We start from the raw sequence: 24,101 nt of genomic DNA, 5'->3' as shown, positions 1-24,101 counted from the left end.
ACAAAAGTGCAGGTCCATTGCATGCTGAACTTACACTGAATATCCAAGTGCATGCTTTTCTGGTCTCTTCCAATTGGACTCGTGGCTTCACAATGATATGCCCCTGCGTCACTAGGCTCGATGTTCCTGATGTGCAATGAAGATTTCCCCTTCTGCCTCCGCACCTCAATCCTCCCACCAAGAATCTGTAAATAATAATGAATAGACAGGTAAAAGCGTTATCGAAAAATCATCATGGTGGCAGGAGCCAAATTACGATCACGATACAGATAAAACAAGTAATCATAATTAATAACCTAGTTATACATAATCATGAAATAAAAATGAGTATAAAATAAAAAAGAATTGCACAATTATGAACATTTCAATACACAAATAATTACAATACTTTGCAAAGTGCAGGTCCCCTTAATTACAGAATAAAACTGAAAGGTCTACTGCACTGTGCATTTTATATTAAAGTCCACAGATCAGGTTGGGTTCATTAAATTCTCGATCATTTCTATGCTGAGTTATAAAAACTGTTACAATATCATAACAACTGACTGTTAACTTTTGAGGGAAGAAATCCTCACATCAATCACAGCAAATGCTGGATCCGAATGGATCTATTTTTTAAAAACATGCAGGTAATTTAGACTTTGGATGAGAGTGCAAAATGGGCAAAAAAATGGGTGGAAGAATTACATCGCAGGTCTTGATTGTGAGTCATTGTACTGTAGTCTGTTGCTGCAATTTATTCGAGATCAGAATGAGCTGTATGTCTTAAAAACGGCTCCAACTCTCCATAACAAAGCTGCCAAAGTTCTCTTGAAGTGTAGCTACCCTCCCTACCTGCTGTGTTCTCTAGCTGTTAATTGGCTTCCTCCCACTGTTAGCTGAGAGTAGCCATTACAGAAGTCACGCTTATTTACAAGTGTGAAAATAGCATAGCTTCCCTCCGCCCTACTTAAAGGGTGAGCATATTAAATCTTTGTCAGACTAGGGGATAATTGCACCCTGTAATGTGCTGCAAACATCTTGCAATTATCTCTCCAGTTGCTTCTCATTTTCTTTATTTCCCTCCTTAAAGGCACTGAGGGTTTCTGAGGGACCAGCTCCTCCAAGTAGTCGGCCTTCATGTGTGAGGCAGCCAGCGGGCAATTCAACAGCAATAACTTGCATTTATACAGTGCTTCTAATGTAATAAAAACAACCCAAGGCATTTCACTACAAGGTAAACAGACAGAAGTTGATACCAAGCCAAAAACATAGTAGGACAGGTGAACAAACTGATAGCCTTGAAGCAGCACCTTGAAGGCAATGAAACAGAGAGAGAAACAGGGATTTGGGGGGTGGGGAACTTCAGGGCATAGTCAGCCCAAGGCACATCCACCATTGGGGGGCTCAATGAATCTTGGAGGTGCGCAAAAGGCCAAGATTGGATGAGAAGCAAGATCTCTAAGGGTTGTATGGCTGAAAGAGATTACAGAGAGTTGGAGAGGGCAAGGCCATTGAGGAATTTGAACATGAGGCCGAGAGTTTTAAGATCGAGGCATTGCCGGGCCAGGAGCTAATGTAGACCAGTGAGAATTCAGGGGTGATGGGTGAACGGGAGTTAGTGTGAGTTAGGATATGGGCAGCAGTATTTTGGATGAGCTCAAGTTTACGAAGGGAGGAAAACAGTAGGTTGGCCATAAAAGGATTGGAGTAGTCATGTCTGGAGGTATCAAAAGCATGGAAGAGGGCTTTGGCAGCAAATGAGTTGAGACTGGGGCAGATAGGAACATAGGACTTAGGAGCAGGAGTAGGGCATTTGGCCCTTTGAGGCTGCTCTGCCATTTAATAAGATCATGGCTGATCTGTTTGTGGTCTCAATTCCACTTCCCCCTTGAATAACTTCAATGACCCAGCCTCCACTGCTTTCTGGGGAAGAGAATTCCACAGATAATGACCCTCTGAGAGAAAAAAAAATCTCATCTCCGTCTTAAAAGGGAGACCTCTTATCCTTAAACCATATGCTGAGTTCTAGTCTCCCCACAAGTGGTAACTGTCCCGGATGTGGGCGATGTTACAGGGGTTGAAATCGGCCAGGCGGTTTTGGTGATGGGCAGGGTATAGGGTCAGAAACTCGACTCTTACATTGATATTAATGATATTAAAGGATCGGATGGACTTCTTTCTATTTAACTTCACAAGGCACACATGTGTTTGTGTAAGAGATAATGCTGGAGTCTGCTGCTTGGAAATAATGAAGCAGAGGTTTGCCTGGAGTATTATGCTTTTCTTTATATTTGCCTGATTATTATACATGCGCATTGTTTATAGTCTCTGTATAAATAAATACTCTTGTCCATAATGGATCTTTCTTGCTCCAAGTGATTTTTAACATAAAATGCACAAGGCAGGTTGCAGAGCTTATAAACATGCCTGGACATAATTGTGTCCTTGAGGACAACATCCTTTGGTATAGAATATGGTATATCCTCTAACACAAGGCAGTCCTAGGAAAAAAAAACCTCAACATCATCTCAACAAGGCATGGATAAATTGTAAGATACTACAATCTAACAATGGATAACTTTAAGAATGACCCTAAATAACTTGTCAATTAAATCCTGTAAACTAAATGTGACCATTACCTCTGTTCGCTTGAAGGATGTTGACTAAAATGATGGATATTGATGAACACAAAGGTTGTTGTTCGGCACGAGTACTCAGCATGCTTCCTGATCGTTCAGTTTTTTTATGATATAAATATTGGAACCACACAGTAGGGTTTTTAGATTTGTTGGACTCACTCTAGCATCTCTCAAGGTAAAGGCATAGCTGCTGTAGTGTAGAGATGACAGTTCTCCCCTTAATTGGGATAAAGTTATCTTACTAGATTTGGTAGCTTTCTAATTGGGGATGTAAGGTAAATCCTGCTTTAAATATCAATGGCTATCTTAAATATCTCTCTGCAATATTAATAATACTTGGATTCTCTATTAGAAACAAGATCATACTTACTTTTCCTAGAACTGCCAACGTTGCGATTACCATCAAAAGTGAATCGCGTGTTCGGTTCTTTAATAAATATTTATAGAATTTAGAAAGTATATTGTCTCTTATTGTCTTCTGTATCCTGTATTCTGTATCAAAAAAACCTTCTCTGTACACTCTTCAGTGGAGAGGTACGTTATTGAGGAGAGATGCTCGGACCCTTATAATATCCGAGTTGTTATAATCTGGATAAAAGTGTTTAAAAGGCTATCTGGAGGATGGTTCCTTTCCTTTTGGGGAGAGTTAGATCAGTTCTTCAGACCCATTTAAGTGTCTGGTGGGTCTGTCTTTCTCAACCTTAAGTGAGAGTGATCATCCGAGGAGCATGCCTGATCCAGAATAGTCCCAAAAAGGGGCTAAAATTAGAATCCACATTGGAACGATGGGCCAAAAAGCCTCCCTCTGTGCTCCATGATTCTATGAACAAGTGTACACTGTTGCTCCCTAAACTGCAGGTCCAGAGGCAGGCAGCAAATTCAATGTAACTTAGCACGTGTAAGTTGTTGCAAATGTGCGAGCATAATCTCAAAATGATGAGTTTAAACGTTTTGCTATTCTGGCAGGATTCAAAGTTGGTTGATGTCCCACCAGGCCAGCAGAATGAGAAAAGAGGAACACAGGCAAATAAAGTGTTTCATGAATCCTCCCACAGGTGCTTCCTCTTCCCTGTTTGCTCTATATCAATGCCATTGAGATAGGACTTCCCTCTGGGGACACCATTCTAATTTAAGTGCCCTGCTAATAAAGAATTGTTTAGCAGCAAGAATTTTTTGCATAAAATACTCATGGTAGAAAGAGATTGAAGAAGCAATAAAAAAAAACGTTTATAAGGCCATAAGACATAGGAGCAGAAATTAGGCCATTCGGCCCATCGAGTCTGCTCTGCCATTCAATCATGGCTGATAGGTTTCTCAACCCCATTCTCCCGCCTTCTCCCCGTAACCTTTGATCCCCTTACCAATCAAGAACCTATCTATCTCCATCTTAAATACACTCAATGACCTGGCCTCCACAGCCTTCTGTGGCAATGAATTCCATAGATTCACCATTCTCTGGCTAAATAAGTTTCTCCTCATCTCTGTTCTAAAAGGTCTTCCCTTTACTCTGAGGCTGTGCCCTCGGGTCCTAGTCTCTCCTACTAATGGAAACATCTTCCCCACGTCCACTCTATCCAGGCCTTTCAGTATTCTGTAAGTTTCAATCAGATCCCCCCTCATCCTTCTAAACTACATCAAGTATAGACCCAGAGTCCTCAAACGTTCCTCATATGTTAAGCCTTTCATTCCTGGGATCATTCCGTGTACCTCCTCTGGACCCTCTCCAGGGCCAGCACATCCTTCCTGAGATATGGGGCCCAAAATTGCTCACAATATTCTAAATGTGGTCTGACCAGAGCCTTATAAATCCTCAGCAGCACATCCCTGCTTTTATATTCTAGTCCTCTCGAAATAAATGCCAACATTGCATTTGCCTTCCTAACTACCGACTAACTACCTGCAAGTTAACCTTAAGAGAATCCTGAACTAGGACTCCCAAGTCCCTTTGCACTCCAGACTTCTGAATTCTCTCCCTATTTAGAAAATAGTCCATGCCTCTATTCTTCCTATCAAAGTGCATGACCTCACACTTCCCCACGTTGTATTCCATCTGCCACTTCTTTGCCCATTCTCCTAACCTGTCCAAATCCTACTGCAGACTCCCCGCCTCCTCAATACTACCTGTCCCTCCACCTATCTTTGTATCATCTGCAAACTTAGCCAGAATGCCCTCAGTTCCTTCATCTAGATCATTAACGCATAAAGTGAAAAGTTGTGGTCCCAACACTGACCCCTGCGGAACTCCACTAGTCACCGGCCGCCATCCTGAGAAGGACCCCCTTATCCCCACTCTCTACCTCCTGCCAGATAGCCAATCTTCTATCCATGCTAGTACCTTGCCTCTAACACCATGGGCTCTTATCTTACTGAGCAGCCTCCTGTGCGGCACCTTGTCAAAGGCCTTCTGGAAGTCCAAGTAGATAACATCCATTGGCTCTCCTTTGTCTAACCTACTCGTTACCTCCTCAAAGAATTCTAACAGATTTGTCAGGCATGACCTCCCCTTGATGAAACCATGCTGACTTTGCCCGATTTTACCAGGCACTTCCAAGTATTCTGAAATCTCATCCTTAATAATGGACTCTAAAATCTTACCAACGACCGAGGTCAGGCTAATCGGCCTGTAATTTCCTGTCTTTTGCTTCACTCCCTTCTTAAACAGGGGGGTTACATTAGCGATTTTCTAGTCCTCTGGGACCCTCCCTGACTCCAGTGATTCCTGAAAGATCACCACTAACGCCTCTTTATCTCAATGTGAGCTGGAATTTAAAGCTGAGGAAGTGGTATTTGAGGGATTGTGTAGAGCCTTGTTCAGGTTACATCTGGACTACTGTGTTCAGATTGGAACTGAATTGTATTGGGGACAGCGCAGCATAGGTCCACCAGATTGATTCCTAGGGTGAGAGAGTTGTATAATAATGGGAGGCTGAGTAAATTGAATTTATATTCTCTGGAATTTAGAAGAATTAGAGTTGATCTCATTGAAACAGAGAAGATTCTGAAGGGGCTTGACAGGGTGGACACTTGGAGGCTGTTCCCTCTGGCTGGAGAATCTAGAACATGGAAGCGATATCTCGGGGTAAAGGGTTGATTATTTAAGAACATGATGAGAAATTTCTTCACTCAAAGGGTTGTGAATCTTTGGAATTCTTCAGCAGCTTGTGGATGCCGCATTGTTGAGTATATTTAAGGCTGGGATAAGCATATTTTTGGTCTCTGAGGAAATAAAGGGATATGGGTAGGAAAGTAGAGATGAGGCAGAAGACCAGCCATGATCACATTGAATGGCAGAGCAGGCTCAAGGGACTGAATGGTCTACTCCTGCTTCTATTTCTTTTGTTCTTACGTTTTGCAATCAGCAAAAATACATTGGTCTTGGAGGGGGTTCAGTGCAGATTCAACAGAATGGTGTCTGGGATGAAGGATTAAAAAATGAGGACAGATTCCCTCACCCCAACACGCTTCTGTTTTCAGACCCTCCAGAATTGTCATCTAGCCAGAAACTGCAGCCTCATCATGTTGGGTGCGAGCAACACATCGTTAAGAGAAAATGGACGATGGGCGGGCTATTGCGTCCAGATGCCCGAAAACCTCCTCCCTCAGCAGGTTCTCTTCTCACAGCTCTCTGTTGGCCAACGTTCAAAGGGCAGCCAAAGGAAAAGGTATAAAGATACGGTCAAGGCTGCCCTAAAGCACGGAGGCATTAACACCACTGACTGGGAGGAGAATGCTGCCGATCACCTGGCATGGCACCACCTGGTACATCAAGGCACAAGCCGCTTGGAGGCTCAGCGACTCAACAGTGAGGTGGAACAGCGGCGGAGAGGAAGGGGAAGGAAGCCAACCAGGGGCCGTGATTTCCACTCCCCTGCGCATCAACGTGCTCTGCACTGTGGAAGAATACGTGGATCCAGAATTGGGTTCCTCAGTCATCTGAAGTCTCACCAAGCCTGACAGACACCATCCTCAATTCCAAGGGACCGCCGATGATGACGGCAGCCTCAACAAGTTGGTTAAGGGCAACACATTTTTAATCTTTGGAATTCTCTATTCCAAGGAGCAGTGGAGCTTGGGTTATTAAATATATTCAAGGCTGAATTTGATTTTTGATCTACAAGGGAGTCAAGGATTAGTGGGGGCTAGCAGGAATGTGGAGTTGAGGCTTGATCTTATTGAATGACGGAGCAGGCTTGATGGGCCAAATGGCCTACTCCTGCTTCCATTTCTTACGATCTTATGATCAGACCTCTACTGAAGAGTTTGATCTGACACTAGCAGCCATGGAAATGTGCATATGTTAGAAGGCATTATACAGTCAAGGTTAAGTTGTGGCAAGTCAATGAGCACAAGTGGGCTGCAGCCAGGACAGGGGGAAAGGATAGTTCATGTGCCAGCTTGCTGGTAAGCAAGGTCACTGACAAATTCTGCTGCAGAGGACTCAGATGAGGACGTTGATGGTCAGCGTGCAGGTGAACGCAGATGGACACACATGCTGAGATGTTTGGTGCATTAGGCAGAGCCGCCACCGAGCCTCTTGTCACAGTACAGGAGCACCGAGCAGTCCAGCTGGCACAGGCTTTGTGCAGAGCTTAGAGTCCTTCTTTTCCAGAGTAGAAAGTAGCGGCCAACCCCGTTTCAGCACTTACTGACAAACCCATGATGCCGAATCTGATGGCCAATGTCTCAGCTTTCACTGAAGTGCAAGCAGGAGTCACATAAATGTCTGAGTGTTACCATGGACACTCAACCATGACTTGCTGCCATCCTGGCTGTGATCTCAGTGGTCTAGAGAGAGGGAGGCTCTAATAGCAGTCCAACAATCTGTGTGCCAACAGATTACCGAGGCACCGGCCCAGGGGAGTGACAGTGGCTCTGTGGTGCATGAATCTGCTGTCCGGTCTTAGAATAACAACATTCATGCTCTCACCACCGGCACTCTACCTGTGCCCCTTTCTGTTGTTAGCGTGCAGCCAGCCAGCTCAGATTGCTGCTGCTCATGCCGCGCTGGTGCAGTCCAAAGTTGGGCCCTCAAGGCCGGGAGCTGCTTGAGGTTATCCTGCCGTTTCCCCAGTGAAAGTCATCTGCCTTCCACCAGCCATGCAGCTACTGGGGCAGCACTGGACCACCAGGACAGGCAAGGCACCCACAAGGCAGGCACTAAGGGAATATACAAAGCTGAAAGTGCCATTGGATAAAGTGGTTATGGAATGCTTTTATTTCAGGATTTTGGCTGTGATGGCAGATGAATTGTGTAGTAATTATGGCTTTGATAAACATAGGACTGTAGCTCTAAGAATAATCCTGTGTTGTAAGATCACATGATCTGTGTAAACCAATGAGTTAGCAGCATGGGGAACCTCTTGGGGAGAGTTCTTCTTTAGTTATAGAGTTTGATGCACACGTGTAGTTGCTGCTGCTGCCTTGTAAATAAAGTTAAATGTGTCCACCAAGAAAAGTTGCCTGGAAAATCAATTCTATAACAAATTGGTAACAAGGATGAGATCAGATCTGGTCTTGTCCCTCGCCCAGCGATTATGAGTATCTAAGATAATTAAAAAGAAAGGAAGATATCCTCATCCGAGATGCCACAGTTTAGCAGAATCGATCCTTTTGAAACAGCCACAGATGACTGATCTCAATATATAGAATGCCTTGTGTTCTACTTTCAAGCTAATGAAATCATGGAGGAGGAAAAGAGGAGAGCGATTTTCCTGAGTATTTGTGGTAGCATGACTTACAGTTTAATTCGAAGCTTGACGGCCCACGGTACCCCAGATTCAAAGACTTTCGGTGAACTGGTAAACCACATTAAGGGACATTTTCAACCCAAGCCCTCAGTCACAAAGCAGAGGTTCAGGTTCAATGCACGGAATAGAGGCTCAGGGGAGACTATTGCTACCTACGTAGCAAAATTAAAACAACAAATGGAATATTGTGATTTTGGTGAAACCCTGAATGACATGCTCAGAGATTGTTTGGTATGTGGCGTGCAGGAGGATGTTATTCAGTGAAGATAGCTGGCTGAAGTGAATCTTGATTTTAAGAAAGCATTAGAAATAGCGCTTGCAATGGAAAGCATTGTATGGGATTCCCAAGCAATTCAAGGGGTGCTAAATAGGGGTTTTCCTAGTTGGGCAAAGTGGGAAACAGCCCTCGCTAACTGAAAATTGAGAGGAAACAGCTTAGCAGCAAATTTGAAAACTAGCTTTTATCAATGTGGATACAATCATACTCCTAATGATTGGCAATTTAAAAAGGTAGAGTGTTATTTTTGTCACAGAAGTGGACACAAATTGAAACATTGCAAAGTGAGATTTAAACAGGCTTCCAGGCAACAATCAAAATCCAATGAAGTCTATAGTGTAGAAGAGCCAGAAACAACAATTCTGACATTTATACATTGTTCAACATGAAAGTTGGGAAGACAGAGCCAATTATTGTCACATTTCAAGTGAATGGCAAACCCTTAAAAATGGAAGTAAACATGGATGCTTCTACCACTTTAATAGGAGAACACACTTTCAAATATTTAAATAAAGGTGATGAACAATTAAATTTGGAACAAACATCTGCCAAGTTGAAAACGTATACAGGCGAATAAATCCAGGCAAAAGGTATCACCGGAGTAACTGTTCATTATGGACACCAATCAGCACATCTACCTGTGATGGCAGTAAGAGGCAGAGGACCAAGCCTTCTAGGTCGAAATTGGTTGAGGGAAATTAACTTGCTTGGCCAGTGAGATTTCAAAAGAAAGCAGGAAAAGTTCCTGAGTTGGAAAAGGAACAAGGCAAAGCACTTCAGAAAGACACTGGAGAGTCCAAGGACCACAACAGGATGAAAAAGAAATATGGGAGGATTCAACAGCCTGAAGAAATGAAGACTGTCTTAAACAACAACATGGAAGAACAGCGGAAGAAACTCAAGGAGACTCTGCTGAATGACAGAATTCAAGATGAAGCGAGTGAGCTTCGCAAAGAAAAGGAAAACCTGTTGAGAGACCTTCACACACACCACAGGGATCCCTCAGGTCAAAGATAAAAGCAGGACTCTGAAGAAGAGCCACACGGACTCGAAACGTTAACTCTGTCTTTCTTTCCACAGATGCTGTTAGACCTGCTGAACTTTGCCAGCATTTCCTGTTTCTGTTCCCTCAGGTCAAAGTTTGTGCCTCTGAAAAATTGCGAAGAGAAACAGGAAGAATTTAATGTCACCCTGAACAAACTGAAGAACCAGTTGGCGGAGAAGACGCAGCAATGTTCAAGGTTCCGGGAGGAAGCCAACAGATACAAGGAAGGAGACAGAAGAGCTGAATGAAACTAAAGAAGCTTTGAAAGCAAAAGTGGTAGAACTTTCCGAGATTCGAGGAGATAATGAAGTCATGGGTAGCTCAACTGCTGCACTAAGGCAAGTTGAGACTGCATCTGAGAGAGGTCTGGTCCGACAGTGAAGTCAGAAAGAAGGCTGAGACTAAACTCTGTGGGAAAAAGAAGAAGACACATAGGAAGAGGATGCAGAATTACTGATGAGGCGTCTTCTTCGAACAAGACTAAGCCTGATACTCCCCAATTTGGAGGGGAAGGTGGAGAAAAGTGAAGGGAACCAAAAAGCGACTCATGATTTGCATAGTCATGAGCGACAATTTTTTTTTTATTCGCTCATGGGATAAGGGCGTCGCTGGCTCAGCCAGCATTGACTGTTGGAGAAGCAGGTTATGTAAAGAATTTTGGTGGAGGACCGAAGTAGTTACCTGGTAAAGTAAGCTCTGTGACCGTACCATTGTTGTACCACGTGGAAGTGGAGGGTTGGATCACCCGTCAGCATGTGGATCATTTAAGAAGAAGGGAGATACACCAACAAAATGAGATTTCACCAGCAACCTATGGTTCCTGTTGAAGTTGCTCAACCAAGGATAGGCATGCCCGATGTCTTTGTCAGAGTGGATGACACTGAACTGCATGCGCCTAATGAGATACCTGATGTTAATGCGATTGCAGAGAATGTGTCTCCTGCAAAAGAATTGGAAGTTACAATGCAGCTACGATGTTCCACATGGATCAGAAACAACCTGAAAGACTAAACCTGTAATTTCATGATGTGTGCAAATATTGTAATGCCATGAGATAAATATCCTTGTAAATACAAAATGTACAGGAAAGTTAAAGGGGGAGGATTGTAGTAATTATAGTTTTGATAAACGTAGGACTATAGCTTTATTGCGTGCAATTCTGGTCATCACATTACCAGAAGGATATAGAAGCATTGGAGAGGGTGCATAGGAGGTTTACCAGGATGCTGCCTGGTCTGGAGGTTATTAGCTATGAGGAGAGGTTGGAGAAACTCGGATTGTTCTCACTAGAGCGACGGAGATTGAGGGGCGACTTGATAGAAGTTTACAAAATTATGAGTGGCATGGACAGAGTAGATAGTCAGATGCTTTTTCCCAGGATGGAAGAGTCAATTACTTGGGGACATAGATTTAAGGTGAGAGGAGAAAACTATAGAGGAGATGTGCGGGGCAAGTTTTTTACGCAGAGGGTAGTGAGTGTCTGGAATTCGCTGCCAGAGGAGGTGGTGGAAGCAGGTACGATAGTGATGTTTAAGAGGCAGCTTGACAAATACATGAATAGGATGGGAATAGAGGGGTACGGACCCCGGAAGTGCAAAATGTTTTAGTTGACGGGCAATATGATTGGCGCAGGCTTGGAGGGCCGAAGGGCCTGTTCCTGTGCTGTACTTTTCTTTGTTCTTTGTTCTAAGAATAATCCTGTGTTGTAATATCACATGATCTGTGTAAAGCAATGAGTTAGCAGCGCAGGAAACCTCTGGGGTAAGGTTCTTCTTTAGTTAAAGAGTTTGATGCACACATGTAGTTGCTGCTGCTGTCTTGTAAATAACGTTAAATGTGTCCACCAAGAAAAGTTGCCTGGAAAATCAACCCTATAACAGTTTGAAAGCTGGAGGTTCATGGGTTAACTGTGGCATGAGAATGTGATCTCAGGGGAACTGGAATTTGCCTATATCGTCTGAAATGGACTGTGGACAGAGGCATGCCTCCCCCATCTCCTCTTCCTCCTCTCAAAGTGCCCTCGAAGGCCTGGTGGAAAGGGCTACACCCTGTGGAGGATGCTGCAGACTACCACAAACTTGCTCTGGCAAGAGCAGGAGCTGGACTCCAAGCTGTTTAGACAGCTGAACCATTGTTTTAGGATGTTGATGATGTTCCTGGTGTCTTTTATTATAGACACAACAGCCATGCATGTTCAGATGGCGAGAGGAGTCATGACCCATGAAACTGAACTGGGCTAGCCATATAAATACTGGGGCTACAAGAGTAGGTCAGAGGCTAGGAACCTTGCAACGAGTAACTCACCTCCTGACCCTCCAAAGTATGTCCATCACCTACAAGGCACAAGTCAGGAGCGTGATGGAATACTCTCCACTTGCCTGAATGAGTGCAGCTCAAACAACACTCAAGAAGCTTGACACCGTCAAGGACAAAACAGCCCGCTTGATTGGCACCACATCCACAAACATTCACTCCCTCCACCACCGATGCACAGTAGCAGCAGTGTGTACCATCTACAAGATGCAGTGCAGGAATTCACCAAGGCTCCTTCGACAGCACCTTCCAAACCCACGACCACTACCATCTAGAAGGACAAGGGCAGCAGATAGATGGGAACACCAACACCTGGAAGTTCCCCTCCAAGGCACTCACCATCCTCACTTGGAAATATATCGGCGTTCCTTCACTCTCGCTGGGTCAATATCCTGGAACTCCATTCCTAACAGCACTATGGGTGTACCTGCAACACATGGACTGCAGTGGTTCAAGAAGGCAACTCACCACCACCTTCTCAAGGGCAAATAGGGATGGGAAATAAATGTTGGCCCAGCCAGCGAAGCCCTTGAACCAAGGCTGTATTGAGATCAGGAGCTGAGTTACCCTGTCGGAACCCAAACTGAGCATCAATGAGCAGGTTATTACTAAGCAAGTGCTGCTTGATAGCAATGTTGATGACACCTTCCATCACTTTATTGATGATCAGATGAAAGATTATTGCAGAAAATGAAAGCTCAAATGTAGCGGGTAACATATTGGTATGGCTAGAAGACTGGCTAGCTAACAGGAAACAGAGAGTTAGCATAAATGGTTCATTTTCTGGTTGCCAGGAGGTAACAAGTGGTGTGCCACAGGGATCAGTGCTGGGGCCTCAACTCTTTACAATTTATATTAATATTTTGGATGAAGGGACCAATAGTACGGTTGCTAAATTTGCTGATGACACAAAGGTGGGTAGGAAAGTATGTTGTATGAAGAGTATCTAAGGAGGCTACAAAAAGATATAGATGGGTTAGGTAAGTGGGCAAAGATCTGGCAAATGGAGTACAATGAAGGAAAATGTGAGGTTGTTCATTTTGGCAGGACGAATAAAAAAGATGCACATTATCAAAATGGTGAGAAACTGCAGAGCTCTGAGCTGTAGAGGGATCTGGGTGTCCTCATGCATGAATTGCAATAGGTTAGTATGCAGGTGCAGTAAGTAATTAACAAAGCTAGTAGAATATTATCATTTATTGCAAGGGGAATTGAATACAAGAGTAGGGACATTATGCTTCAGTTATATAGGACATTGGTGAGATCACATCTGGAGTATTGAGTACAGTGTTGGTCTCCTGATTTAAGGAAAGATATTAATGCATTTGGGGCAGTACAGAGAAGGTTTACTAGATTAATACCTGGAATGGACAGGTTATCTTATGAGGAAAGGCTGGACATGCTAGGCTTGTTTCCGCTGGAGTTTAGAATAGTAAGAAGCGACTAGATTGAATTATATAATATTTTGAGGGGACTTGACAGGGTGAATGTGAAAAGGGTATTTTCTCTTGTGGGAGAATCTAGAACTCAGAGTAACTGTTTCAAAATATGGGATCGCCCATTTAGGACAGAGATGAGGAATATTTCTTTCTCTCAGAAGGTTCTGAGACTTTGGAAACCTTTTCCTCAAAACGTGGTTGAGGCAGAGTCCTTGAATATCTGGGTGTCCTAGTCAATGAATCGCAAAAGCTTAGTATGCAGGTACAGCAAGTAATGAGGAAAGCTAATAGAATGTTATCATTTATTATGAGGGGAATTGATTATGAAAGGAGGGAGGTTATGCTTCAGTTGTACAGGGCACTGGTAAGACTACATCTGGAGCATTGTGTACAGTATTGGTCTCCTTATTCAAGGAAAGATGTAAATGCGTTAGAAGCAGTTCAGAGATGGTTTACTAGACTAATACCAGGAAAGGGCGGGTTGTCTTATGAGGAAAAGCTGAACAGGTTAGGCTTGTATCCACTGGAGTTTAGAAGAGTAAGAGGTGACTTGATTGAAACTTTTAAGGTCCTGAGGGGTCTTGACAGGGTGGATGTGGAGAGGATGTTTCCCCTTGTGGGGGAATCAAGAACTAGGGGGGGGCACTGTTTATAATTAAGGGGTCGCACATTTAAAACAGAGAGTGTTGTGAGTCTTTGGAACTCTCTTCCTCAAAAGGCAGTGGAAGCAGAGTCTTTGAATATTTTTAAGGCAGAGCTAGATAGATTCTTAATTAACAAGGGGGTGAAAGGTTATCGGGGGTAGGCAGGAATGTCTGGTTGAGGTTACAATCAGATCAGCCATGATCTTATTGAATGGCGGAACAGTTTTGAGGGGCAAATGGTCTACTCCTGCTCCAAATTCGTATGTCTGGATGTATGTTCGTATGTATGACAGATGCACTGTGGTGGACAGGTTGGTGATGATGAGGTCAGTTATGTTTTTCCCTTTTGTTGGTTCCCTCACCACCTGCCACAGACCCGGTCTAGCAGCTATGTCCTTTAGGACTCGGCCAGCTTGGTCAGCAGTAGTGCTGCCGAGCCACTCTTGGTGATGGACATCAAAGTCCCCCAACCAGAGTACATTCTGTGCCCTTGCCACCCTCAGTGCTTCTTCCAGGTGGTGTTCAACAGAAGGAGCACTGATTCATCAGCTGAGGGAGGGCAGTACGTAGTAATCAGCAGGAGGTTTCCTTGCCCATGTTTGACCTGATGCCATGAGGCGTCATGGAGTCCGGAGCGGATGTTGAGGACTCTGAGGGCAACTCCCTCCTGACTGTATACCACTGCACCGCCACCTGCTGGTGGGACAGAGCGTACCAAGGGATGGTGATGGTGTTGTCTGGGACACTATCTGTAAGGTATTATTCCATGAGTATGACTATGTCAGGCTCTTGCTTGACTACTCTGTGGGACAGCTCTTCCAATTGATCAGCAGTGGGAAAACAGGCGGCTACAAGATTAAGTACAGTTACGACATGGTGAAGAGCATTCGATCGTGTTACATCGCACGAGAAGATCCTTGATGTTTTGGTCAGACCGCAACAAACTGCAGTGTCGGATAGCATCGAAAACACAGAGGTGACTGCGAAGATACAGCGCTGAGGTAGTGCTCAAGTAAAGCACTGGTAAGCAGACGGATCCCTCGTGGTGAAATTGCAGCGCATGGCCTGTCAGTTCCGCGAGTGGGATCAGCAGCGGGTTAGCTCAGTTGTGGAAGACGAGAAACCGGGGTGTGGGCTGGATCGATAACGAACTAGGGAGAGTCAAACAAAACAAAAAACAGAACTGTCACAAAAACCAGGCCAGAGAAGCTTACGATTATAATGGGCGGCTTCGGGAGTTGCTGAACAACAAATTGTATGAAAAGCAAAGACATCATCATTTCGTGGTGCGCTCCTGCCACAAATCATCTTCATGGGTGGAGTTTCAGAAAAGCACATGAAAGCACCCTCAGCAGCACTCATCCCAGGTATTACAGAAGAAGGGAGGTTAAAGGGATATTATCAAAATGTCTATAAAATTCCCCAGTTTAATTTGGGATGCAGCTGACCTACTGTCCAAATTTAAAATGTTTAAACAGCATACTGAGAGACGATTTCTTGATTCAGGTGTGTCTGAACCAGACAAAGAAGCCATAAAAATTCACCTAGCAATTGGGAATGAAAGCCTACACATCAGGATTAACAGAAGAAGAGCTAAAGGATCCCCAGAAGATATGGACTACTTTGGAAGACCAATTCAAATCAGGTTAAACTTCCAAATTCGTCGACTAGAGTTCATGTCATTTTGACAACAGCCTACAGAATCCATAGGCTACTCATCAGCAGATTCTGAGAAAAGGGTATGTTTTGTGATTTTTTTCATACGCAGAGATAGCAGACAGAATTGTTGAGTTGGTGATTGCATCCACTACCATGGAAGCATTCCAGAAAGGTCTGCTAAACAAGCCCAAAATGCATATCATCGAAGAACTACTCAAGAGTGGATGTAAGTACGAAGCAATCCTTGTAGGTTGACAAAGTTTACAGGGCCTATGTACAATTGTTGATGCACTCACTGGAATACCCAAACTTAGCAAAACATGTGGAAAATGTGGACATCTACACTAACCAATTCTGCAAGGCATGTGGCAGAAAGGGACATGGGTAGTGGCAGTGCACTAGAGCAAAGGCTGATGCAGCTACAAAGAGCTGTGCACCAATCCAAACAGATGGTACACAATGGGTGCCTTCAAGCAATAAGATTGACCATGCGGTACCCTTTCAGAAACATACATGAGGTGAGTGACAAACCAGAAAATGACGATGATGAGCACGACAAGGCGGACACGATGAACACATGTTTCACACCGTCAATCTCATGTAAAACACAGGTACCATCTCACCATCCAAAATGTTTGCCAAGCTTTGGGTTATCTGCCCTAAAAAAGTTGATAACTATTCGCTATTGGCCACGGTTGACACAGTGTCATGTGCCAACATACTACCCCTGGGTATTATAAAAGACATGTATCCATAAATGTGGAACATCATGGCAAAACCCACTACTATGAAACTTTCAGCATGTAACGGTTTACCAATTCCATGTGCAGGGTCCACAGTCTTGGAGTACAAATACAATCAATCCTCCTGGGTGTCACAGATGTTTTACATTGTGGAAACTAAAGGCCCAGTGATTGCAGGTCTATCAGCATGTGGTGACCTTACACTAGTAACAATCCATGGAATCAGTCAGACCTCATATGGCGGATCAACTTCAGATACTACTCCTATCAACTTAGTCCACACCTTGCATTGAAATATCCAGAATGTTTATTCAAAATTGGCAGTTTTAAGGGAGCTGCAACTTGCAGGAGAATGCAAGTCCATCAATTGATCCACTGGCAAGTACAGCATCCACAGACAAGACAAACTGAAGGATGAACTAGACAAAATGGAGAAAGGTGGAATCATTGGGAGAGTACAAGGACACGCAGGTTGGTGCAGCTCAATCACGTGTCTTAAAAAGCACGGATGATTGAGAGCATGCCTTGATTCATGACATTTAAATCCACCTTGAAACGTTGTCCATACAAAGTACCCACATTGGAAGAGTTAAATCTGAGATTTGTAGGTACAAAATTCTTCTTGAAGCTTGACACCAAATATGGTTATTGGTCAGTAACCACAAACCTTGATGGCCTGTAATTTCCAGCTAATGCCAGAAAGTGTTGGCCCACAGGAATTAGAAGAAATAAATGCACACTTACCTATTATACTAACCCTTACATAGTGGGTGGGGGAGTGTTGGAGGTCGGGGCGGGTAGGGGTCAGGGCAGTGTCGGTCGGAGGTCTAGGGGGTAGTGGGGGTTGCCAGAGGTCCAGGGGGAATGGAGGGGTGGCGGAGGTTGTGGGGGAAGGTCAGTCGGTCGGAGGTCTGTGGGGAGTGGAGGGGGGGTGGTCCAAGGTCGGGAGGATGGAGGTGTCGGAGGTCAGGGGGGTGGGTGGTCAGGGGGGTGGGGGTAGGAGTCCAGTGGTGTGGTATCAAGGTGTGGGGGCAGTCCTGTGGGGACGGCCTGGGCCTTTACAATAGTTACCCAGGAGTTAGAAGAAGTTTTAATTCTTCTAACTTTCTCTGAGTAACTATTGGTGTAACCCTGGCAGAACCATCCGAAGTTTACGATTTAAACTGCATTTTCAGATGGTTTCCAGTGTAGAGGAAGTGTGCACTTCAGGGCAATTGCTGTGCTAACCCTTACCTGGGAACATCCGAGAGGGACTCCCCAGCTCATCTTTGGGGAACCCCCCAAATCTGACGCTGTGGAGCCAGATTACGGCCTGAGGTCTTCAAGCTTTATGCCGATGTATAAGTGTTCTCATGTGCCTAGCCGAAATAAATGAACCCAGAATGTGTTTACCTAATCCCTTATTAGCAATTGGTGCCTTGTGTCTTGTACAGTAAATAAGCCCAAGGCACCAAGGCATTATATCATTATAATAACATGCCTTCAATTAAGGGCCCTCCTCCTCTTTTGTCTGCACACTGCTTCCCCTCCCTGCTGCCCGTGCTCAATTTCCAAATCATACTGCAGCCCAAGAAGGAACGTAACTGTGGCCGCCATTACTGAACCAGGCTTTCCCTAGGTAGGTCAACCAACAATGCTGACTCCCTCCTCAGCATCCAGTTCAACATCTCTTGAAACATCAGCAAAGCCCCTCCAATAACACAACAAAGGACTCCCACAACACTGCAGCAGCAATAATAAGTCAAAAGCACCTGAAAGTTGCATGTTGGCCCTTTTGTGTTGCCGAGGGTTGGGCTGAGGTCACTCAGGTGAACCCATGGTCAGCTAGTGGTGATTAAGGAGGGTCTGCGTGTTGCAGACTGGCAGATTCTATGTCAAGTCAGCATTAGAGGCTTTTTGGCTTCTGATCCCAATGGGGAGGTGGTAGCATAATGGTCATGCCACTGGACTAGTAATCCTATGGCCCAGGCTAATGCTCTGGGGATATGGGTTCAAATCCCACTATAGCAACTGGTAGAATTTATATTCAATTAATAAATCTGGAATTGAAAGCCAGACTTTGTAATGGTGACTACAACTATCATCAATTGTCATTAAAAAAAACCCATCTGGTTCACTAATGTCCTTTAGGAAGGGAAATTTGCCTTCCTTACCTGATCTGGCCTAAAGTGGCTCCAGACCCACAGCAATGTGGTTGACTCTGAACTGCCCTCTGAAATCACCAAGCAAGCCACTCAGTTCAATTAGGGATGGGCAACAAATACTGGCCTTGCCAACAATGCCCACATCCCATGAAAGAATAAAAAAAAGCCCAATCTACATGTGGGTGCATGCCCACACTGACGCTCAAGTCAAGCACACAATCTGGGCTGGTGCAGTTCATGTTTTGAGTTCTAGGGCCTCCGTTAAGCTGGTAACAGCAATGCTATGGAGCTAAATTTCATGACTCAAATGTTTTGGGGAGAAAGAAACTGAAGAGAAGAAAAATTGTTTTGTTCCCTCCATGTCGTAAATCAATGACAACCTTTTTACCTTCTCTTCTTCTATAAAACTGCTTCCATTGCCAGTCCTACTCCAGAAGATGGCAGGGGTAGGGTCTCCATCAGCATCACAGGTGATTACCACATGACCATTCTCCGTTGCAGTCTCATTTTTCAGCAGAGTTATGTGTGGCGGAACTGGGAACAGATAAGAAAGAATATGGGACAATTAGCTGTTTTCCATCACCGTAGAGCTTGACTCCGATATGCAACACTGTTGTTCCATCATTACCGAATGCACATTGCCCTGAAGGGTCAGTGGGTAAGGAGTGGATGACGTTATAAACAATATCACTGCACCTCCAACACAATGTGAGAGACAGCACCAGAACAGATCATAACTCCACTCCGACTCTCCTATTGTCCAGGGAATGAAGGGATGTAATGGAGGAGTTGAAGTAAATGATCAGTCTTCATCTTACTGAACAGTGAAGCAGGCTCAAGGAGCCAGATAGTCTACTCCTACTCCTAGCTCTTCCTTATGCTCTTAGACTAAAGCTGCATTACTCTATAATATAAATTGTCACTGTCCATTCCTTTTTTAATTGACAAATACTTTAACGCACAACCAAGGGTGACATGCTTTTTTGAAAGCAAGGGTACCAATTTCAAAATGCACAAGAGTCACAAAAACACAGGGTGCATTATATTGAAAGGTCATTAACCTGAATCCTTGTATCCTGTGGAGGTGACAGAGGTCTGGGCCGTCACCTAAAGAGTGGACAAGAGTGCCCCGTCATCTCTTTTCAGGAAGGATCGCTGCACCTTGTGCCACTCAGGCAATTAACCGGCAAGTAGTAGGCCTTCTCCAAGGGTCAAGGACTCAGGGGGCAGAAATCCTGCCCACTGAGAGTGCCACCAGGGTGGCAGCAGCTTCTGCCAGTACTACACCCACCCAAGGCTTCAGACCGAGGAGGGACCAAGGCACAGATGAGTGAAGGCAGGAAGGGGATCGCTGGGAAGCAGGGGGGGAGGTGAGTTGACTTGGCAGCAAAGGCTGGGGAGGGGTAGCTCTCAGCAGGGCACCCGACCGACCTTTCCCAATGCCAGGTCCCAGGATCAGGCACTGAGTGCCTTTGCACGAAGGGTTTCCCCCCCATCCGTCCGCCCTGGGAGCCCGGAAGCAAAACCACCAAGGTTTCTTCATCATGCTCACTGCATGGTGAGTCCTCACCTGCTCCTGGGTTAACACCAGTGGTGGCAGGACAAGGCCTTTAAGTGGGCATTAATTGCCCACTTAAGTGCTTCAAGTGAGGGTGGTGGGGAGGCCATCCAGGGGCCTTCCCACCATGGGCTTAATCGGGAGGCGGGAAGGCGACGGGATCACTACCCACCATCCTCCCTGATTAAATGCCCCTCACCACCAAACTTGCCACAGGGAAAGGCACAGTTGGTTCTGCCTTTTAAGTCTGTTTCTCTCTCCACAAACGCTGCCTGACCTGCTGATTTCTTCCAGCATTTTCTGTTATAATTTCAGCTTTCCGGCATCTGCAGTATTTTGCTGTTGTATATTATATCAGACAAGAAACTCTTGCATTTTGTTGATTAACAGTTTCTTTTCACCTCAGAACATCCCAAAGCACTATACAGTTAATGAAGTATTTTTTTAAGTGTAGGCAAAGTTGCAATGTAGAAAATGTAGCAGCTGATTTTTACACAGCAAGCTGCAATAATGATTAAATGCCCTGTTTTACTGATATTTATTGAGGAATAAGTATTACCAGGACACCGGAGGAGAATTCCCTGCTCTTCTTGGAATAAGTGCGATGGAATCTTTTTACATTAATCTGGGAGAGCAAAGTGCCACCTCTGGTCACATTCACACCTCATGTAGTGGGGCATGCTTACCACTTGGAGTACTCACTTGGCATCATCAATCATTGTCCAAAGGATTCATTTCATGGGCTGGACAATTGACCAAAATGGCTGTTGAACTTGCTTGCATAACAGCAGCCAGTGAACTGCAAAGCAATACAATGTATGTGCGACATTTTGGGTATATTTGGTAAATGTTGATAAGCTCAGATGAAATAGGGTGGGAGGTGGTTCAGTGGAAGCATAAACACTGATATAGATCAGGCAGGCCTGTTACGAAAAATCTAGTTTGGAATATAGCTTTAGTTTTAGCAATTTAAGTTTTAATTGTCGACAAATTGGGGCATCTGACTGAGAAACTGATAAACAAGTCTCTTATGTAAATGCAACTCAAATAAGCCTGGGTTAATTACACTTAAAAGGCAGCCTGTGTTTATTCAATAAGGTTGGAGTTGACAGTGGGAGCACTTGAACAATGGATGACCTATCATTTAGCTTGTGGTAGAGTCAGAGGGTCTCTATTTACTCCAACAAAAGAAGTTTCCAGATGAAAAGAGGCTGGGGAGCAGTTGGTCAACAAGGGAGCCCCTTGATTGGGACAGAAATTCTAGGGAAAGAGCTGTAAGCTCCAAAGCAATATACATTATTCATATGAGTCACAGAATCAAAGAGTTGTGCTGAAGGTAAAACATAACTAGCTTGCCTTTCTGTTTGGAACATCCATGCCATGTTGTCATGGAGATGATCTGAGCAGGTTAGACAGTTCCATTGTTTAATTTGTCTGTGTGTGTTTGCTCACAGAAACAAGGAGCCCACAGTCAGTCAGCTTGGAACACGTGGAGTGAAAGCACCTGCCAGAAGCTGTCAATCAGCTGTGGGACCAGCAGCTATACAGTAGCTGTGGGAGCACAGAGCACCATTAGGAACTAGGGGTGTCCCTGATGTTTAAATCCCTAAGCAAAAAAGCAGTGAAGCCCACGCTTGAACTGAAGAGTCCACAGTTATGAGGCCTTTAAAGAAAACTGGAGGATTGCTTAGCCAAAAACTAATAGAAGGATCCCCATGAAATTTCATACCTTGGAGAATAGCTAAAGCACTGAGGAAAAATCAAAGTGACTTCTGGGGGGCTGTGGCATACCTTTGGGTTGGTCCCTAAAGAAGTGAATGAACCTTCAAGATTCTTGTAATGCATAAGGGAACTCTGGGGGTGGGGGGGGGTGATGAAAAGTAGAACTGAATCCACAGCATGAGTAATTATTAACTACAGTGTTAATGGTGCTTACTTACTTAATTATTTTTACGTACAATAAAGTTTGTTTTTGTATAAATACTTGAAATCTTGTGTCGTAGTTCTGTCAGTTAATCACTAAGTTTTCGGATTTCAATTTAAACGTGAACAGCCTCTAACAGGATTGTATCAGGCCTAATGACCTACTTTTGTGCTGTAAAATTACTCACTAGGTTTTTTTTATAACCTGTTGCCCTGCACATGAGGCAGTGTTACCCAGGGGTGTGGGCAGGGGTGAAGTGCTGCTGGAGTGCACCGGAGCCCTGCTCCAGCACCCTATACATCCCACTTGATTTTTCTCTGCATCAATTTTTCAATTACTGAATCGGAACGACCGCGAGGATCTGTTGCAAACAGCTTCTCTCATCTTTCACTGTTCCGTGGCTGCAATGTTAACAACCATCCTGGAAAAAAAAGACTATGCAAAAGCGCCTCTCTCAAGCCATCAGCGAATCCTGGTCCAACAAATTGCCCTCACCCCTCGATCTAAAAGTACTCCTCGACTTCAAAAAGTGCCCTCCATTGAGAGATTTAAGTGCAACACCTTGTTACATTTTCAGCAGAGCTCTCGCAAATATAGGAGGAGATGGAATTGTCCTGAGCTGTTGATTATCAAATGTTGCAGGGGCTGTGGGGGGGATGAGGTGGGGGGAGAGGTAGGGGGTTAAGGGATGTCTGCCAGTTTCAGAAGCAATCAAGCTTTCTTGTAAAACATCAGTTTGGCACTCCCCTTTTGGTACTATTAATAAATTCAAGGTCGCACATTGTAACCTCACAATTAACTCTTGGCATACATGTAAGATACATAGTACGCTTTCTTTTCTTACTTCTAAGTTGGTGTTGGAAGCAGGCTTTACAGAACTGTCTTCCAAGTGAGCTTTCGAGTGAGAATTTGACCTATTAACTGCAATGGTTACAGCTGGAAATCTCTCCGTGCCGTATGTACACGGACATTGGAGAGCTGTTTCTGGGCATGGAGTGAATGGCCTGTCCACTTCCTGTGTACAGGTATTTTAACACAGGCACCAAGTTAAAAAAAAATCTTCCATGCAGACCCGCTGGGTGTATTTAGGTTCTTTCAATACGCACAAGTAGTTTGTGTATATTTTTATACATGTTAATAAATATGTTAGCAGTGAATTCCCTATGGACTTCCTTCTCTCAAAAGTTGTGTTTAAATACTGTATATATTGGAAATTCATTTTCTTCCTCATTTCCCAAAAGCATGAGTTCCTGTAGTTTGAGTTCAGGCTGAACGGTAAGAGTTGACTGGAATGTGCGGAGCTTGCAGTGTGACTGTGAATCTGGGGAGGTTAAGAGGGGGTGGAGGGAATGCCGGGCCCAGGGTCCCAGGCCTCACACTGCTGCTGCTGCTGAATGTCTCTAAGTCAATGCGAAGGAGGAACAACAGCACTACCCCTCCTGCACAGCTCCCTGTCTGTAGCAAAATACAGACCTCACAGCTCCCTGCACACAGCTTTCTCATAAACAGGAATTTCAGGGTCTTTGAAGCTCCCAGGAACTCAAATAGCGTCAGTGTCCCCAAAGACCCTGCTGCATTTGCCTGCTGAACATTAATTCCTTGGAAAATAGCATCAATGTCCCCAAAGACCCTGCTGCATTTGCCTGCTGAACATTAATTCCTTGGCTGCGATGTCCTGAGCGTGTGAAATACAATATAAATGCAGTATAGTGTTTGTATTCCCTGCTGGCAGCTTTATGTGGAATTTACAGCACAGAAACAGGCCACTGTGTTGGTGTTTATATTCCACACAAGCCTCCTCCCTCCTTTCTTCACACCCTATCAGTGTAACCTTCAGCTTCTTTTTTCCCTCGTGTGCTTATTAAGTTCCTTGTATGTATCTACACTAGAATCATAGAATGGTTACAGCACAGGAGGAGACCATTCAATACATTGTCTCTGTGTCAGTTCTCTGCAACAGTAACTCAGCTAGTCCCACTTCTCCACT

At 44.4% G+C, this 24,101-nt stretch overlaps 1 protein-coding gene across 3 annotated transcripts in view; it reads right to left on the bottom strand.

The window, feature by feature from the left end:
* ncam2a (neural cell adhesion molecule 2a) overlaps positions 1–24,101 on the bottom strand; it is a 1,392,794-nt gene that overhangs the window by 323,373 nt on the left and 1,045,320 nt on the right. For all 3 annotated transcript variants that reach the window (XM_078560368.1, XM_078560369.1, XM_078560370.1), the window contains exons 8-9: positions 19,021–19,166; positions 35–185 (exon numbers count right to left, since the gene is read on the bottom strand). In XM_078560368.1, the coding sequence (XP_078416494.1) occupies positions 35–185; positions 19,021–19,166 (297 nt within the window). The remainder of the gene's footprint in view (positions 1–34; positions 186–19,020; positions 19,167–24,101) is intronic.

Source organism: Cetorhinus maximus, chromosome 16, assembly GCF_964194155.1.
Source record: "Cetorhinus maximus chromosome 16, sCetMax3.hap1.1, whole genome shotgun sequence".
Classification (NCBI taxonomy): domain Eukaryota; kingdom Metazoa; phylum Chordata; class Chondrichthyes; order Lamniformes; family Cetorhinidae; genus Cetorhinus; species Cetorhinus maximus.
Note: the sequence above shows the minus strand (reverse complement) of the source record. Positions and strands in the feature narration are given on the sequence as shown.